The following is a 12,913-nucleotide window of genomic DNA, read 5'->3' on the forward strand; positions in this document are numbered from 1 at the left end:
GAATGTGTGTATGTACATTCTATAAAATGTGTATGCATCCTTTCTATGAAAATAAGGAAAGTTGATCTTATATTTTATACCTCCATACTGCCATAGTCATCAAGAAAGAAGGTTTATAGCATTCTACACAAAATCTGGTTACAGTTGCCCAGGTTCATTCTGCCAGCTTGAGTCACCTGTTCCTTACCTGAGTGGTTTTGGTAGTGAGTAGGCAGGTTTCTGTTTACCCTTAGCAGAAACATGTAGGATAATCTCATGAGTGAGAGATTGCTCGGAAACGTTCAAAGTTTGCTTTTTAATTCCACAGTGTGCTAAAGAACACTATTCCGATAACAGTGACATTAAATTTTGTTTCAGTAAAAAGCAGATGGAAGCACCTGAATGCCTCCTTATCAAATCCTTTCTTATCACTTTTTAGAGTCTGATATTTCTTGTTCGAGACTGGAGTTTCCCGTACGAATTTTCCTATGGGGCTGATGGTGGTGCCAAGTTCTTGGAAAAACGCCTCAAGGTTAGTTGGATATTTATAGATACGTGACATTTTTATTTGTAGTGATCTAGAATTAATTTTTGGAAGATTTGCTTCATAGATTCTCAGTAGCCACAATTTCATTTGATCCCTATTAAGAGTTCTGTGAACAAAGATTAATAAACTACTTTCAGTTACAATTTAAATGTTATTAATAATTTTTATAAACATAGAATTCTCTTACAGAGATCTATAAAATAATTATTTCTAAAGACAAAACCTTTACTGTGAAGAATTAAATCAGTTTAAAACTGATAGCATGAATATCTATATGCATATTTTTTTTTTGGTACCGGGGATCGAACTTGGGTCCTTGCGCTTACGAGGCAGGCAGTGGAACCACTGAGCTAAATCCCCGGCCCTCTACATGCATTTTCAGTAAAGGCATATATGTCTAATTTTTTTTTTTCTTTTTTTTTTGTGGTGCGGGGGATGAAACTCAGGACCTTGTGCTTGCAAGGCAGGTGGCGGAACCACTGAGCTAAATCCCCAGCCCAATAAATGTCTAATTTTGAATTCCCCATAGTCAGTCTTAGAACATTTGTTAATAGTTCACAGAATGGAATACTGTATGAATTGTTTTTACGTTGAACAGATATCACAAAAAATACCTTGTGAGAAACTGGAGAAAAGCTGAAGTTTAAAAAACGCTCTTTGAATTTCATGGTCTGTAAGCCTGATATTTTTAGGTTTATACTTGCTTCTGGAATAGTTTGTTTACACTCCAGACTGTCAAATACATGTTTTAAAAAGGGAGTAGAGAGTGATTGGATTTCTGAGTAAACAACCGAACTATTCAGATGCCTCTCTAGAATTCAAGTGTGTACCTGCCAGGCAATGGGAAGCTGTCTTGACTATCTGAAAAAAAGTAGGAACATCTTTTGGTCTGTTTGTGTCTTCTGTGAGTACTTTGAAATAAAATTTGAATTTGTAAGAAGTGGAGTAAAGCTCCACTAATTCGCACTAAGAATGAGAAGGCCCATCTGAGTAGGTAAGGGCAGACGCTTGCTACCTGTGTTGACTTTACCACGTTTACTGTACTTAGGTACCTCTTTGACAAAGTTCATTCAACTTTTCTTTCTTTAGTAGCGGCCCCATTCATGGCGTTTTTGTCACTGTGAAATCAAACACAGCAAAGCTAAGATGCCACAGAATTCTTTACCTTTGTTCAAGTTATATTGCAAGGAAGATTAAACTTTAGGACAATTTACTGCAGGTCTCAGGGAACCAGCATGAAGAACTACAGAATGTTCGAAAGCACATCCACTCCTGTTTCACCAACATTTCCTGTTTTCTGCTACCTCATCCTGGCCTAAAAGTAGCTACCAACCCAAACTTTGATGGAAAACTGAAAGGTTTGTCTGCCTTTTAATGAATATGTTTGCATTATTTAGCCTGCTGATAAAGATGTCATTTTAAGTGCTGGGGATTTAGCTCAGTGGTTCCAGCGCCTGCCTTGTAAACACAAGGACCCAAGTTTGATCCCCGGTACCAAAAAAACAAAACAAAACAAACAAAAAAATCAACCTCATATAAAATGCCATTTTATTCCCTGGGCTTATTGCTGCAAGTTTAGTGTATCCACAGAGGTGAAGCTGATCATTAGAAATTGCCAGGAGGGTGGGGAATCCTGGGCTGGCCCTAAGTTCCTCCTCAGTGAACTGTAGGATTCTGTGGATGCAGAATTGTATGTACTGCCTGTGAAAACAGACCATGTTCAGCCTTCACCTGAAGGCAGTAACCCTTACCTCTGTACACCGAGAAATGCTACTTAACATCTTCATGCTTAATTTTCTTTGCTTACATTAAAAAAGAAAACCAAATGTCTATATTATTGGAATGTTGTACTTATTAAATTACATAATTAAGAGGCTGAAACACTGCACAGTATTAAATTTAGGCTCTTTAATTTCACTAAAAATGAAATCCTTTCTGAATGATAACCAGTTTCCAAAAAAACAAGTGCAGTGTTTTTTCATACAGTATATACTGAGAGTATACAATTATCTCTTTAACAGAGGTTGACTGTTTCATATTCCAAAGCAGCTTAACCAATTTTTTAAAAGGGTGGGGATAGAGGTAAGAGTCTGCAGAAACAGAAGCTAACTTTCCCAAGAGACAGTCACTGGAACTCTAGGCATACTTTGTAGTGACTACAAGGTGGCACAGAGACATTTTTGACTTTTTAACTTGTAAGCTAGCACTGCATACACCACTGAGTCCAGGCATTTATTGAATTGCTGTGGACTTTCTGCATTGTGATAGGGGTTAGACAGTAACAAGTTCTTCAGGAAGATTTTAGTCAAAGGAATTTAACATTGCTTTTAAAAAAGAACCTACCTTGTATCCAGTTTTGAGAATTTGGAAGTTTTGAAAAGCAAAAGTATTTTCCCCATATCTATAGCAACTACTGTCAGACACCTTATATTTAATTTTGACAGTCAATACCATAATAAAATCCCAGTGTTCTCCATCACCAACATGGCTTTTGTACAAAAGTAAAATTACTCTCTTTTTATAACACAACAGATAGCAGTAAGCACATATTAACCCATGGCTGCCAGAATCTCATAATTCCACTGTCACTAGTAAATTCCAACCCACTTGCTAGTAAACACACAGACTCTTGATGTTGTGCAATTACCTAATGGCTTCGGTGTGTTTTGAATAAATTACCTAAAGAGAGGGCTTCCACAAAGCCTGTCTTTCTTCACTGGAGTTGGGAACTGTAAACGGGCAGGGGAAGAGCAGGGCTTCAACAACAGTCTTTTATTGGGACAGAAAAGTGCTCTGGCTTGTTCCATTATGTTGCATACTGCCACATTTCATGAATTAACTGATGCAGTTTGCAGTGAATGAACTCAGAGTGTTGAGGACAAATCGTGCAAATATAGAATCCTACCTTTATTAAAGTTTGTTCTCTATCCGATTTTGCCAACATGTCTACACATGCATTGACCTGCAAAATTGGTTATGGCTACCTATAAGTTGTGAGTGTACCAAAGGGGCTAGCCTGGGAGAAAGAAACAAAAACTAGCTTCAGTTCTCCTAAAAGTTTCATTTTAATGAGTCTTTTATATCTTATAGGAATACTGCTACATCCATCTTGCATACAGAAATGTTCTAACTGGCCTCCGTGTTTCCTTGGGCAGCTTTGAAAGTCTACCTTCAGTATTTTTTCCATTCCAACTTGAATCTTGTAATTCAGTGTGATTTCTCCACAGGATATCGTACCAGCTGGCCATGCCATTCTCCAGAGGGCTGGCATCTGAGTGGTTGTCTCTGGGAAAGAAAAGCCTCTGAATACAAACAGTTGCACAAAAACTGTTCTTTGATAATAGTTGCTCCCATGCTGTTTCATGCACAGAAATAATTTTCTAGCTCATTGTCAGTAGTGATCATTGTTATTACTATCTTTCCTTGGTTCCCTCACTGTATTTGCTCTTACTTATAGAAATAGATGATGAATTCATCAAAAACTTGAAAATACTGATTCCTTGGCTACTTAGTCCTGAAAACCTCGATATCAAAGAAATCAATGGGAATAAAATCACCTGCCGTGGTCTGGTGGAGTACTTCAAGGTATCACTCATTTCTAGAACACTGTGCGTACTTGGATTAGACATGTACTGGAGCCTACTGCCCACGAACAAAAGCATACGCTCTAACCTGGGTGATCCATAAAACAGGTTTTAAATCCAAAAGACAATTGTTTCTGCATTTATTTTCCTTTGAGGAAACTCCTTAGAGATAACTTTACTGTCCCCTTTTATCTTGAAGGAAATGTATTGTGAAGTCTTTGTATTTTGTTTTGTTCTATCATGGGAGTGTTGTCCAGGGCCCATGACTGCTACTGAATTCTGCTTTCATTCTGAAGATTTTCCTCAAAGGGACTATACCTTATTGTGAAAGAAAATTCTTCCACATCCTGTGCTCTGTGTTGAGATCCAGTTTGAAGTAGAATTATTTTAAATTTGCATTTACCAGTTTACCTCAGCTACCACTGAATACTTCTTACCAACTCATGTATTTAGTGAAGAATTTCAGTCTGATTTGTGGATTTGTTGCTCCAAGATATCAATTTTTCAAATTCATGTTTTAGCTGGGCATGGGGGTGCATGCCTATCCCAGCACTTGGGAGGCAGGAAGATTGCTGTGAGTTTGAGGCTGCCCTAGGCTACATAGCAAGTTCAAGGCCAGCTCTTAAGACAATACAAACAAAATAAAAATAAAACCACCAAAATTCAAATTTTATCATTCTAATGCTATCATATACCTCCTTTGTGATTAACTTACGTCCACACTCTCCCAATAAATGATGTTATTTATCTAAAATTTTAATTTTTACTGCACCATTGTGAAGGAGTTTACAGTTTGGTAAGAAATTCAGGACCCCTAAAAAGTCTGTTCCATAAAGCTTGTGATGTTAGCAGGGCATAGCTTCCAGTGGGTAACTGACAAGGGAAGGTTGTCTGAGCAGGGGTATCTGAGAAGATTTCAAAAAGAGATGAACCTTTAAGAAGGGTAAGATTGTCACGTGGAGATGTGTGAAGAGAGCATTTCAGGAAAATAGAAAAACATGAACTAAAAAAGCAAACAGTACAGTATGAGATAATACTTGTAAGTTCCTGAAAATAGTTTTGAAATGTCAAGACCTTCAAATATACTTTAATGTAATTAGAGAAATGTTGAGTGGAATTACTTGCTAATGGGTCTTTTCTTTTACTTAGGCTTACATAAAGATCTATCAAGGTGAAGAATTGCCACATCCCAAATCCATGTTACAGGTATTCATTAATCAGGAGGCATGATGCTTTCAAACATGCTTGTCACTAAAGCTAAGCTTTCCTACTTGTGTTCACATACTGTGCCAATCCATCATAACTAACAATATTGGATAAAATGATTTGTTGTAAATAAATTGCCCAAACAGGAAAAATGCTATTAATTAGCTATCAATAGTCCATCTCATTTCAGAAATACATGAAAGTAGCCCAGATTGTGTCCATTCATTGCACTTCACCTGCTCTCCCACTCCTCCGTCCAGCATCATTTCCAGTCCCTACAATTCCTCCTCATCTTTCTCTGTCCCCTTCCCTGTCTCTAGTGAACACTATTCTATTTTGTAACTTCTACAAGACTGATTTCCCGGTTTCCATGAGCACATGAGAACATGTGGTATTTTCCTTTTGGTATCAGGCTCGTTTCACTCAATGATCTCCAGTTCCATCCATGTTGGTGCAAATGACAGGATTTCATATTTTAAAAATATGACTCAGTAGTATTCCATTGTGTGGGCATCTGGGTAGATTCCATATTTTGGCTATTGTAAGTAGCACTGCAATAAATATGGGAGCACAGGTGTCTTTTGGCATAAAGGAGATGTACCCTGTAGCAGAGTGGCTAGATCATCTGGGAGTTCTTAGTGTTTTCAGGAATCGCCATACTGTCTTCTGAAATGGCTGTAACTTACTCACATTCCCACCATCAGTGTATAAAAGAGCACCCTCATATACACATATTATATTGAGATACACACTCTTTTTGTTTTGCAGTGCTGGGGATTGAATGAGATACAAACACTGTACTATATGGTTTTCATTCTCTTTGTACTAAATGTTTAAAAAACACATTGTGATTTAGGTTCATAGCATAAGCGGAAATAAATAAGCAAACTCAAGTTTTAAGCAAGTATGCAGTCTTCACAATTAAATATTGCAAAGGAAAAATTAGTTTTCCTTACAGAGTTAAAAAAAATTTGTGTTCTTTCGGTTCCATTTTGCTATCAATGATAGACAGTAGTTCTCACGCATTTGGGTTTAGAGACCCCCATTTCACCCGCCACACTGGATGAGAAACAAAGTATTTCATGAGAGGAAAAATCTTCTAAATGAAAATTCATTTTAGAATGACAATTTATTGAGTAAAAATATTATGTTATATGCATCTTGAAATTTTAATTTTACTAATTTTAAAATGTAGTGGAAATATTTCAGGTCTCAAGTTATTTGGTGACTTTTTTTTTTTTGTACATTTCTTGCATATGGTGCTCTGAAATGTGAGCTGCCGAGGGAACTTTAATGAATATGAACCCCATTTTACATTGTAATTTGTACTTTGTCCAAAGGCCACAGCAGAAGCTAACAATTTAGCAGCCGTTGCAACTGCCAAGGACACATATAATAAAAAGATGGAAGAGGTAAGAATTAAATATTTTAAATGTTTTCAGTAAAGCCAGTTCTTCTTCACTGAATTCATCCGCTCCTCCATACACCATACTGTGTATACATGCAGAGAGGTTACTCTGACTTTCCTCACAGCCTATATGCATATTTGTTGTATTCCTAAAATATTTTTAAAATAACATTTTATAATACATTCCCATCTATTTTACTTTTGCCAGATCTTTCACTGTCTGTAAGCTCTGGTGGTTAAAATAACACGTGTTGCTCTTCCCACTGTGCCCCCTTCCATCCTACCACTCCAGTTTTCTCTTAAAGATAAAGCCTTCCAGGAAAAAAAGAAGTCAGACATCAGGGACTGATATTTCTGTATACTGCATTTCCTCATTTTATTTTTAACTAATGGGACAGGTTTTATTTTCCCCTAAAATCAAAATTACATCTGAAATTGGTGGAGTCTTAGGATAAAGGGGAATGTAGGACCATACAGAATGGAATTTTGACAGAAGTAGAACACAGTCCAAATAAAAGTATCTCAATATAATTCAATCACAAATAACCAAAGTGAATGGTATAGTTATCTGAAATTTACCTTGTAACTTTTCAAAAAATTGGAAATATGTGGTTCAAAAAATTTAATTTGCTCTTAATCCCTGGAAGAAAACATTCAGTAGGCTCCATTTAAGTAAAGTCAGTGAAACTGCCAAAGAAAATTTTCTATTTTACAATTTTACTTTGAAAGCAGATTATTCTTTTAATGTTCATTACAATAGCAAATTACTTCAGTGTAGTTAGATTTCCTGGAGGAACTGGGATAGAAGCAGTTTTTTTGGCTCAGGATTCGTTCTATGAATGAGCTCAATCTGCACACCATATGAGGTCATGCCTTTTCATCTTGATAGATTGGGATTAAGTCATGGATGCTATTTCCCATACCAAAAAGATAGTAAAAATATGACTTTATTACATAAGCCACTTGTACAATGCCAGCTAGTTTTAACAGTTACGCCTCACAGATACTGGGGTGGAAAAATGTGGTTGACAAACATATGAGGGCTCCTATTATGTGTTGCTTAACAAGGGAGAAATGTCCTAGGAAATTTGTCATTAGGTAGTTTGGTCACTGTGCAGGCATCGCATATTGACACAAACCTGGGTGTTAAAAGTCACTCAGCTCGGTCTCTTGATAAATCCAGATCTGAGGTAAACAAGATGGATGTGGCTCAGCACATGGCTTCACAGTAAACTTTTTTATAAGTAGAAATATACTGTATAATGAAAAAGTACAGTCAATAAATTATCACGAAGTATTAATACACTGTACACAATTGTATTGCTTTATCTATGTGTGTGTGTGTGTGTGTGTGTGTGTAGTGGTGGTACCGGGGATCAAACTCAGGGCACTCTACCACTGTCTACATCTTCAGCCCTTTGCCCCCCACCTTAATTTTGAGAGGGTCTCACTAAGTTTCCTGAGTGAGACTTGAACCTATGATCCTCCACCTCAGCCTCAAGTGCTGGCATTACAGGTGTATCCACTGTGCCCAGCTGTGCTTTGTACAGTACTTAGAAGTTTCTGGCAGTGCAGGTGTTCACACCAGAGTGGTAACAGGTTGCACTACACTCTGATTGCTACTGTGTCACTAGGTGATAGAAAACCAGTCCCCACTGACTCAAACATCCTCAAGCATTAACGTATTAATGTGTTTGAAAACACTCAACTAGTTGGGCCAGAGATTTAGCTCAGTGGCGTTGCCGCCTGCCTCATAAGTACAATGTCCCAAGTTCGATCCCTGGTACAAAAAACAAAACTCAACTAGCTAAATAAACATTTTGATAGTTGTTAGTTTATTCTACATTGCATAAACAAATACTTGTCTATCTGACACAGATTTGTGGAGGTGACAAACCATTTCTGGCCCCTAATGACCTGCAGACCAAGCACCTGCAGCTTAAAGAAGAGTCTGTGAAGCTTTTCCGAGGGGTGAAGAAGATGGGTGGGGAAGAGTTTAGCCGGCGTTACCTGCAGCAGTTGGAGAGTGAAATAGATGAACTCTACATCCAGTATATTAAGCACAATGATAGCAAAAATATCTTCCATGCAGCTCGCACCCCGGCCACGTTGTTTGTCGTCATCTTTATCACGTACGTGATTGCTGGGGTGACTGGATTCATTGGCTTGGACATCATAGCCAGCCTGTGCAATATGATCATGGGACTGACTCTCATCACCTTGTGCACCTGGGCGTACATCCGGTACTCCGGAGAATACCGGGAGCTCGGTGCAGTCATCGACCAGGTGGCCGCAGCTTTGTGGGACCAGGTAGGAACACTCGTAATTTTCTTCAGTTAAATTCAGCACACATTTGAGTGTTATCTGTGTAACAGGCATTGCATCAGATGTTGAAAAACATACTGATAAATAGGACTTGGGTCTGTCTTCTCAACTGTACAATGTTTGCAAGCTGGTGTGATGGCGCACGCCTGTAATCTCAGCACTTGGGAGGCTGAGGCTGAAGGATCGCCATGAGTTTGAGGCCAGCCTGGGCTACATAGTGAGCTCAAGGCCAGTCTGAACTACATAGCGAGGCCCTGTCTTAAAAAAAAAAAAAAAAATCAATCTGGCATCATGACAAGATAAAATATGTGAAGTCCTACACCACTGTTTTTCAGTTCATATTTCAGTGTTTGTTTGTTTTTTTGGTACCGGGGATCGAACTCAGGACCTTTTGCTTGTAAGGCAGGAAGTGGAACCACTGAGCTAAATCCCCAGCCCTCTTATTTCAGTGTTTTAAAAAATACACAGATGAGCCGGGGATTTAGCTCAGTGGTTCGGTGGCCTGCCTTGCAAGTGCAAAGACCCGAGTCCAATCCCCGGTACAAAAAAAAACAAAACAAAACACAGATGAAATGGTGTTTTTTTTTTCTTCAGATGTGCAAAAGCGCTAAAAGTATAAGTTTTTATTTAGCCGATTGTGTTAAGACATTATCAATCTACCATTTGACTAGTATTGACTTTGCTAGGAACATACGTAAACTACCCCAAGTCATTCTGCCACTCCTTTTTAGTATAAACTCCTGAAAGCAGTATTAACTCACTTCAGGCTGTCTTTGAGCTAGACTTTCTCCTTAAGCTGCAGCATATGCCAGCAGTCAGCCTCAGGTGTAGATGCTCAGAGTCGGTTGTCCTTTCTGGTCTAATCAGCCATTCCAGAGGGAGTCAGGGCCACCGTAGTACACTAAGTAACTGACTAGGGACAGAAGAGACAGTTATAAATACACCCAGAACGACTGACTCACTGTCCTTCTGGAAGTGTCTTCAGTTTATGAAAATTTAGGGAAATTTTATGAAGTTAAAGTCAAGATTCTCCATAAAATGTTGGATTTAAGATTTCTGAACATAGGTAGCCAGGTATAGGTACAATTCTCCCAGGTTTCTGAACATCTGTATGTGTATACTCCACAAAAAGAGTTGAAACTGATGGCCTTGATGTATGCCTTTAAATCTAGTTGAGATAAACTGATGATGAGAAATGAAAACTGGGTCCTCTAACCCATCGTCTGAAACACTCCATCACCCAAAGTTGAATATGGGCTATTGAGATAAATCTCAAAACTTTCCCAGAATATGATGCTGAAATCTATCAGAAATACAGAATTTTATTTGTAAAAATATTTTGATAAAATATGTACTCTAAACTGAAACATCTGCAGGCATATTTGTTCTATTTAAATGCTCACAAATTAATATAAACAGAGTTGAATATCCTACTGCTATTAATAAAGCCCAATATATACTTTTCTCTTCTTTTTAAACTGCCTTTGCCACAGGGAAGTACAAATGAGGTAAGTTAAACTTTTTAAAAATTAAGAGCTGTGTATTTATTAACATTGCAATATTTTTATTTTACAAATGAGTGGGCATTAAAAGGTATCAATGTACTGTAGGTTAGTCTTAGTTACTACTCATGTCTAAGTTATATATCTTTATTTGCACACAAAAAAAGAACTGATCATGAGAGTATTTGTTTCCTGAACATATAGAAAATTTCAAAGTTCTTAAGCTGCCAAGTGAAGCAAATAGTTACAAGGCTTGAGTAAATTTAATTACTCAAGATACAGATGTAACTTGAGTTGTTTTTAAGTTTGGCTTTGAGCAGTTTTACCCACAGCAGGTTCCCTGCTGCCACCGGTACCTCAGTGCTGGCCCCCAAACCAGTGTTCAGTTCTTCTCCCGTGATGCTATGAATGCAGAACTGTGCATGTGAGGAAACGATCTGGCTTTCAGAAAGCAAGCAGTTTTTACACGAAGGAAAATGATCTCTGTGGAATCATGTAGGTTATTATCTTCTGAGAAGCAAGCCTGATTTTAAGCAACTACAGAAATAGCACAGAATTCTTTCCTTGGTTTCTACTATACCATGTCACTGGATTAATGTCCTCCAATCAAATACCAATCATACATTTAACATTTACAAGTCAGTAAGAAATTACTTTATTTTTTGTTTGTTTGCTTTGGTACCGGGGATTGAACTTGGGACTCTGCACTTGTGAGGCAGGCGGCAAACCAATGAGCTAAACCCCTGGCCCAGTAAGAAATTTTTTTATGTAAAACTCAGCAAAAATCCACTAAAAAGGCAAAAACAAATTTTAACTTTGTTAAAAGAAAACAGCCAAACAGACTCACAGATAGAAAAGATTAATGGTATTTCTTGGGAATAGATTACTATTTAAAGGATATGAAGCTTTTACCCATCTCTTAAAAATATTCAAGAACTTTCTACAGACTATAGAACTAAAACAGGTTAGTAAGAACTGAGTGCTCAGTATTTGAAAGTCAGAGATGACTCACGAGTTGGGTGGGGGACATACTTATGGGGCTTAAATAAAACAATACAGAATTTTTAAAAATTCCTAGGATTCCAACACTATTACAGAGATTTCAATGAGGAAAACCTTTCTGAGAAAGGTTTTGTAAGACACAAACCAAGTAATTGAAGCCAGGGATACAAGGGTGGGAGGGAGAAGAGGGAGCATGTGTGCTTAGGTGCTTGACCATATCCAGAAAGAACAGAGAATAAAACCGGTCCCATTCTGGAGAACATACTGACAGTCAGAAGGTGCAAGCTTTTATAACTTATCTAAGACTGAGGTGTGGTGGTTGGGAAGCTATGCTCCAGCAGGTATACAAGGTAGAAGGAAATGCAGGTCTGAGAATAAAATATTTACCATGAAGATCACAAGAGATAACACATGCTAAGAAGTCAGAAATAATTAATGTCTTAAATACAGTGATGGTATAAAATATTCCAAATTCAGCACACTAAATTTTATAGTTTAATAAAATAAAAGGGAAAAGTTTTGTTTGATAAAATGTTTATAATCCTGATTTTTGTATTCTAGGCTTTATACAAGCTTTACAGTGCAGCAGCAACCCACAGACATCTGTATCATCAAGCTTTTCCTGCACCAAAGTCAGAAGTTACTGAACAATCAGAAAAGAAGAAAATTTAATCCAAATTTTAAAAATAGAAGTGCATGACCAGCTGTCAGTTAAATATCGTTTTTTGTTTCCATGCAAACATTCAAAGTGCTTCCATGAGAACAGAATAAAATACCAAACACCTCTGGAGACTGCATTAAGGTTGTTCCTTTACTCGTGTTTAATAAGCAGATGTACGCATGGTTTTATCATTTTGTTAACATGTACAGTTTCCTGATTTTTGTCTTTAAATATGCTGTTATAATTTAAGGTGTTTGTGTATTTATGATGAGAGTACATGTGTTCTGCTTGAATTTATTAAATTCTCCTACCTGGTTATATTAAACCATGTAGTGGTATTACTCTGTTTGGAGATGCTCATTTAATTTCTACAGAAAAAAATTTTTAATGATTTCATGTAGTTGTTAAAGCACAGCATCATCATTCAACAAGCTTGATTTAACCTATATATATAATCTTACACTTACCATCAGCTACTAGTTACTTTTAAATACATTTAAGAGCTTTTCTGTTGTTTTACCAGTAACTGTATATGCTTCTTTTATATTATGATTTAATACAGAATATAAACCTCTTGATCAAAAATGCACAAAAAAATCGCTTTGTATATGTATTTGAGTTTCACTGCACTGTATATTTTTTCATTTGGTACACAGATGTATTCTTCATAGGTTTATTCTTTTAACATGTGAACTATTA

General features: G+C 37.2%; 1 protein-coding gene across 2 annotated transcripts in view; it reads left to right on the plus strand.

The window, feature by feature from the left end:
* Window positions 1–12,866, plus strand: part of Atl1 (atlastin GTPase 1) — a 67,601-nt gene extending 54,735 nt beyond the window's left edge. Inside the window, exons 8-15 of one of the 2 annotated variants that reach the window (XM_033765172.1) lie at window positions 419–511; window positions 1,746–1,884; window positions 3,984–4,111; window positions 5,260–5,316; window positions 6,657–6,728; window positions 8,603–9,034; window positions 10,543–10,557; window positions 12,115–12,865. In XM_033765172.1, coding sequence (XP_033621063.1) covers window positions 419–511; window positions 1,746–1,884; window positions 3,984–4,111; window positions 5,260–5,316; window positions 6,657–6,728; window positions 8,603–9,034; window positions 10,543–10,557; window positions 12,115–12,225 — 1,047 coding nt within the window. In that variant the 3' untranslated portion in view covers window positions 12,226–12,865. Of the gene's footprint in view, window positions 1–418; window positions 512–1,745; window positions 1,885–3,983; window positions 4,112–5,259; window positions 5,317–6,656; window positions 6,729–8,602; window positions 9,035–10,542; window positions 10,558–12,114 lie in introns of both variants that reach the window. The other variant, XM_033765173.1, reaches the window with a different exon arrangement.
* Window positions 12,867–12,913: the final 47 nt, after the last annotated feature.

Source organism: Fukomys damarensis, unplaced genomic scaffold, assembly GCF_012274545.1.
Source record: "Fukomys damarensis isolate Sample0158 unplaced genomic scaffold, DMR_v1.0_HiC HiC_scaffold_17, whole genome shotgun sequence".
In the NCBI taxonomy this organism is placed as follows: domain Eukaryota; kingdom Metazoa; phylum Chordata; class Mammalia; order Rodentia; family Bathyergidae; genus Fukomys; species Fukomys damarensis.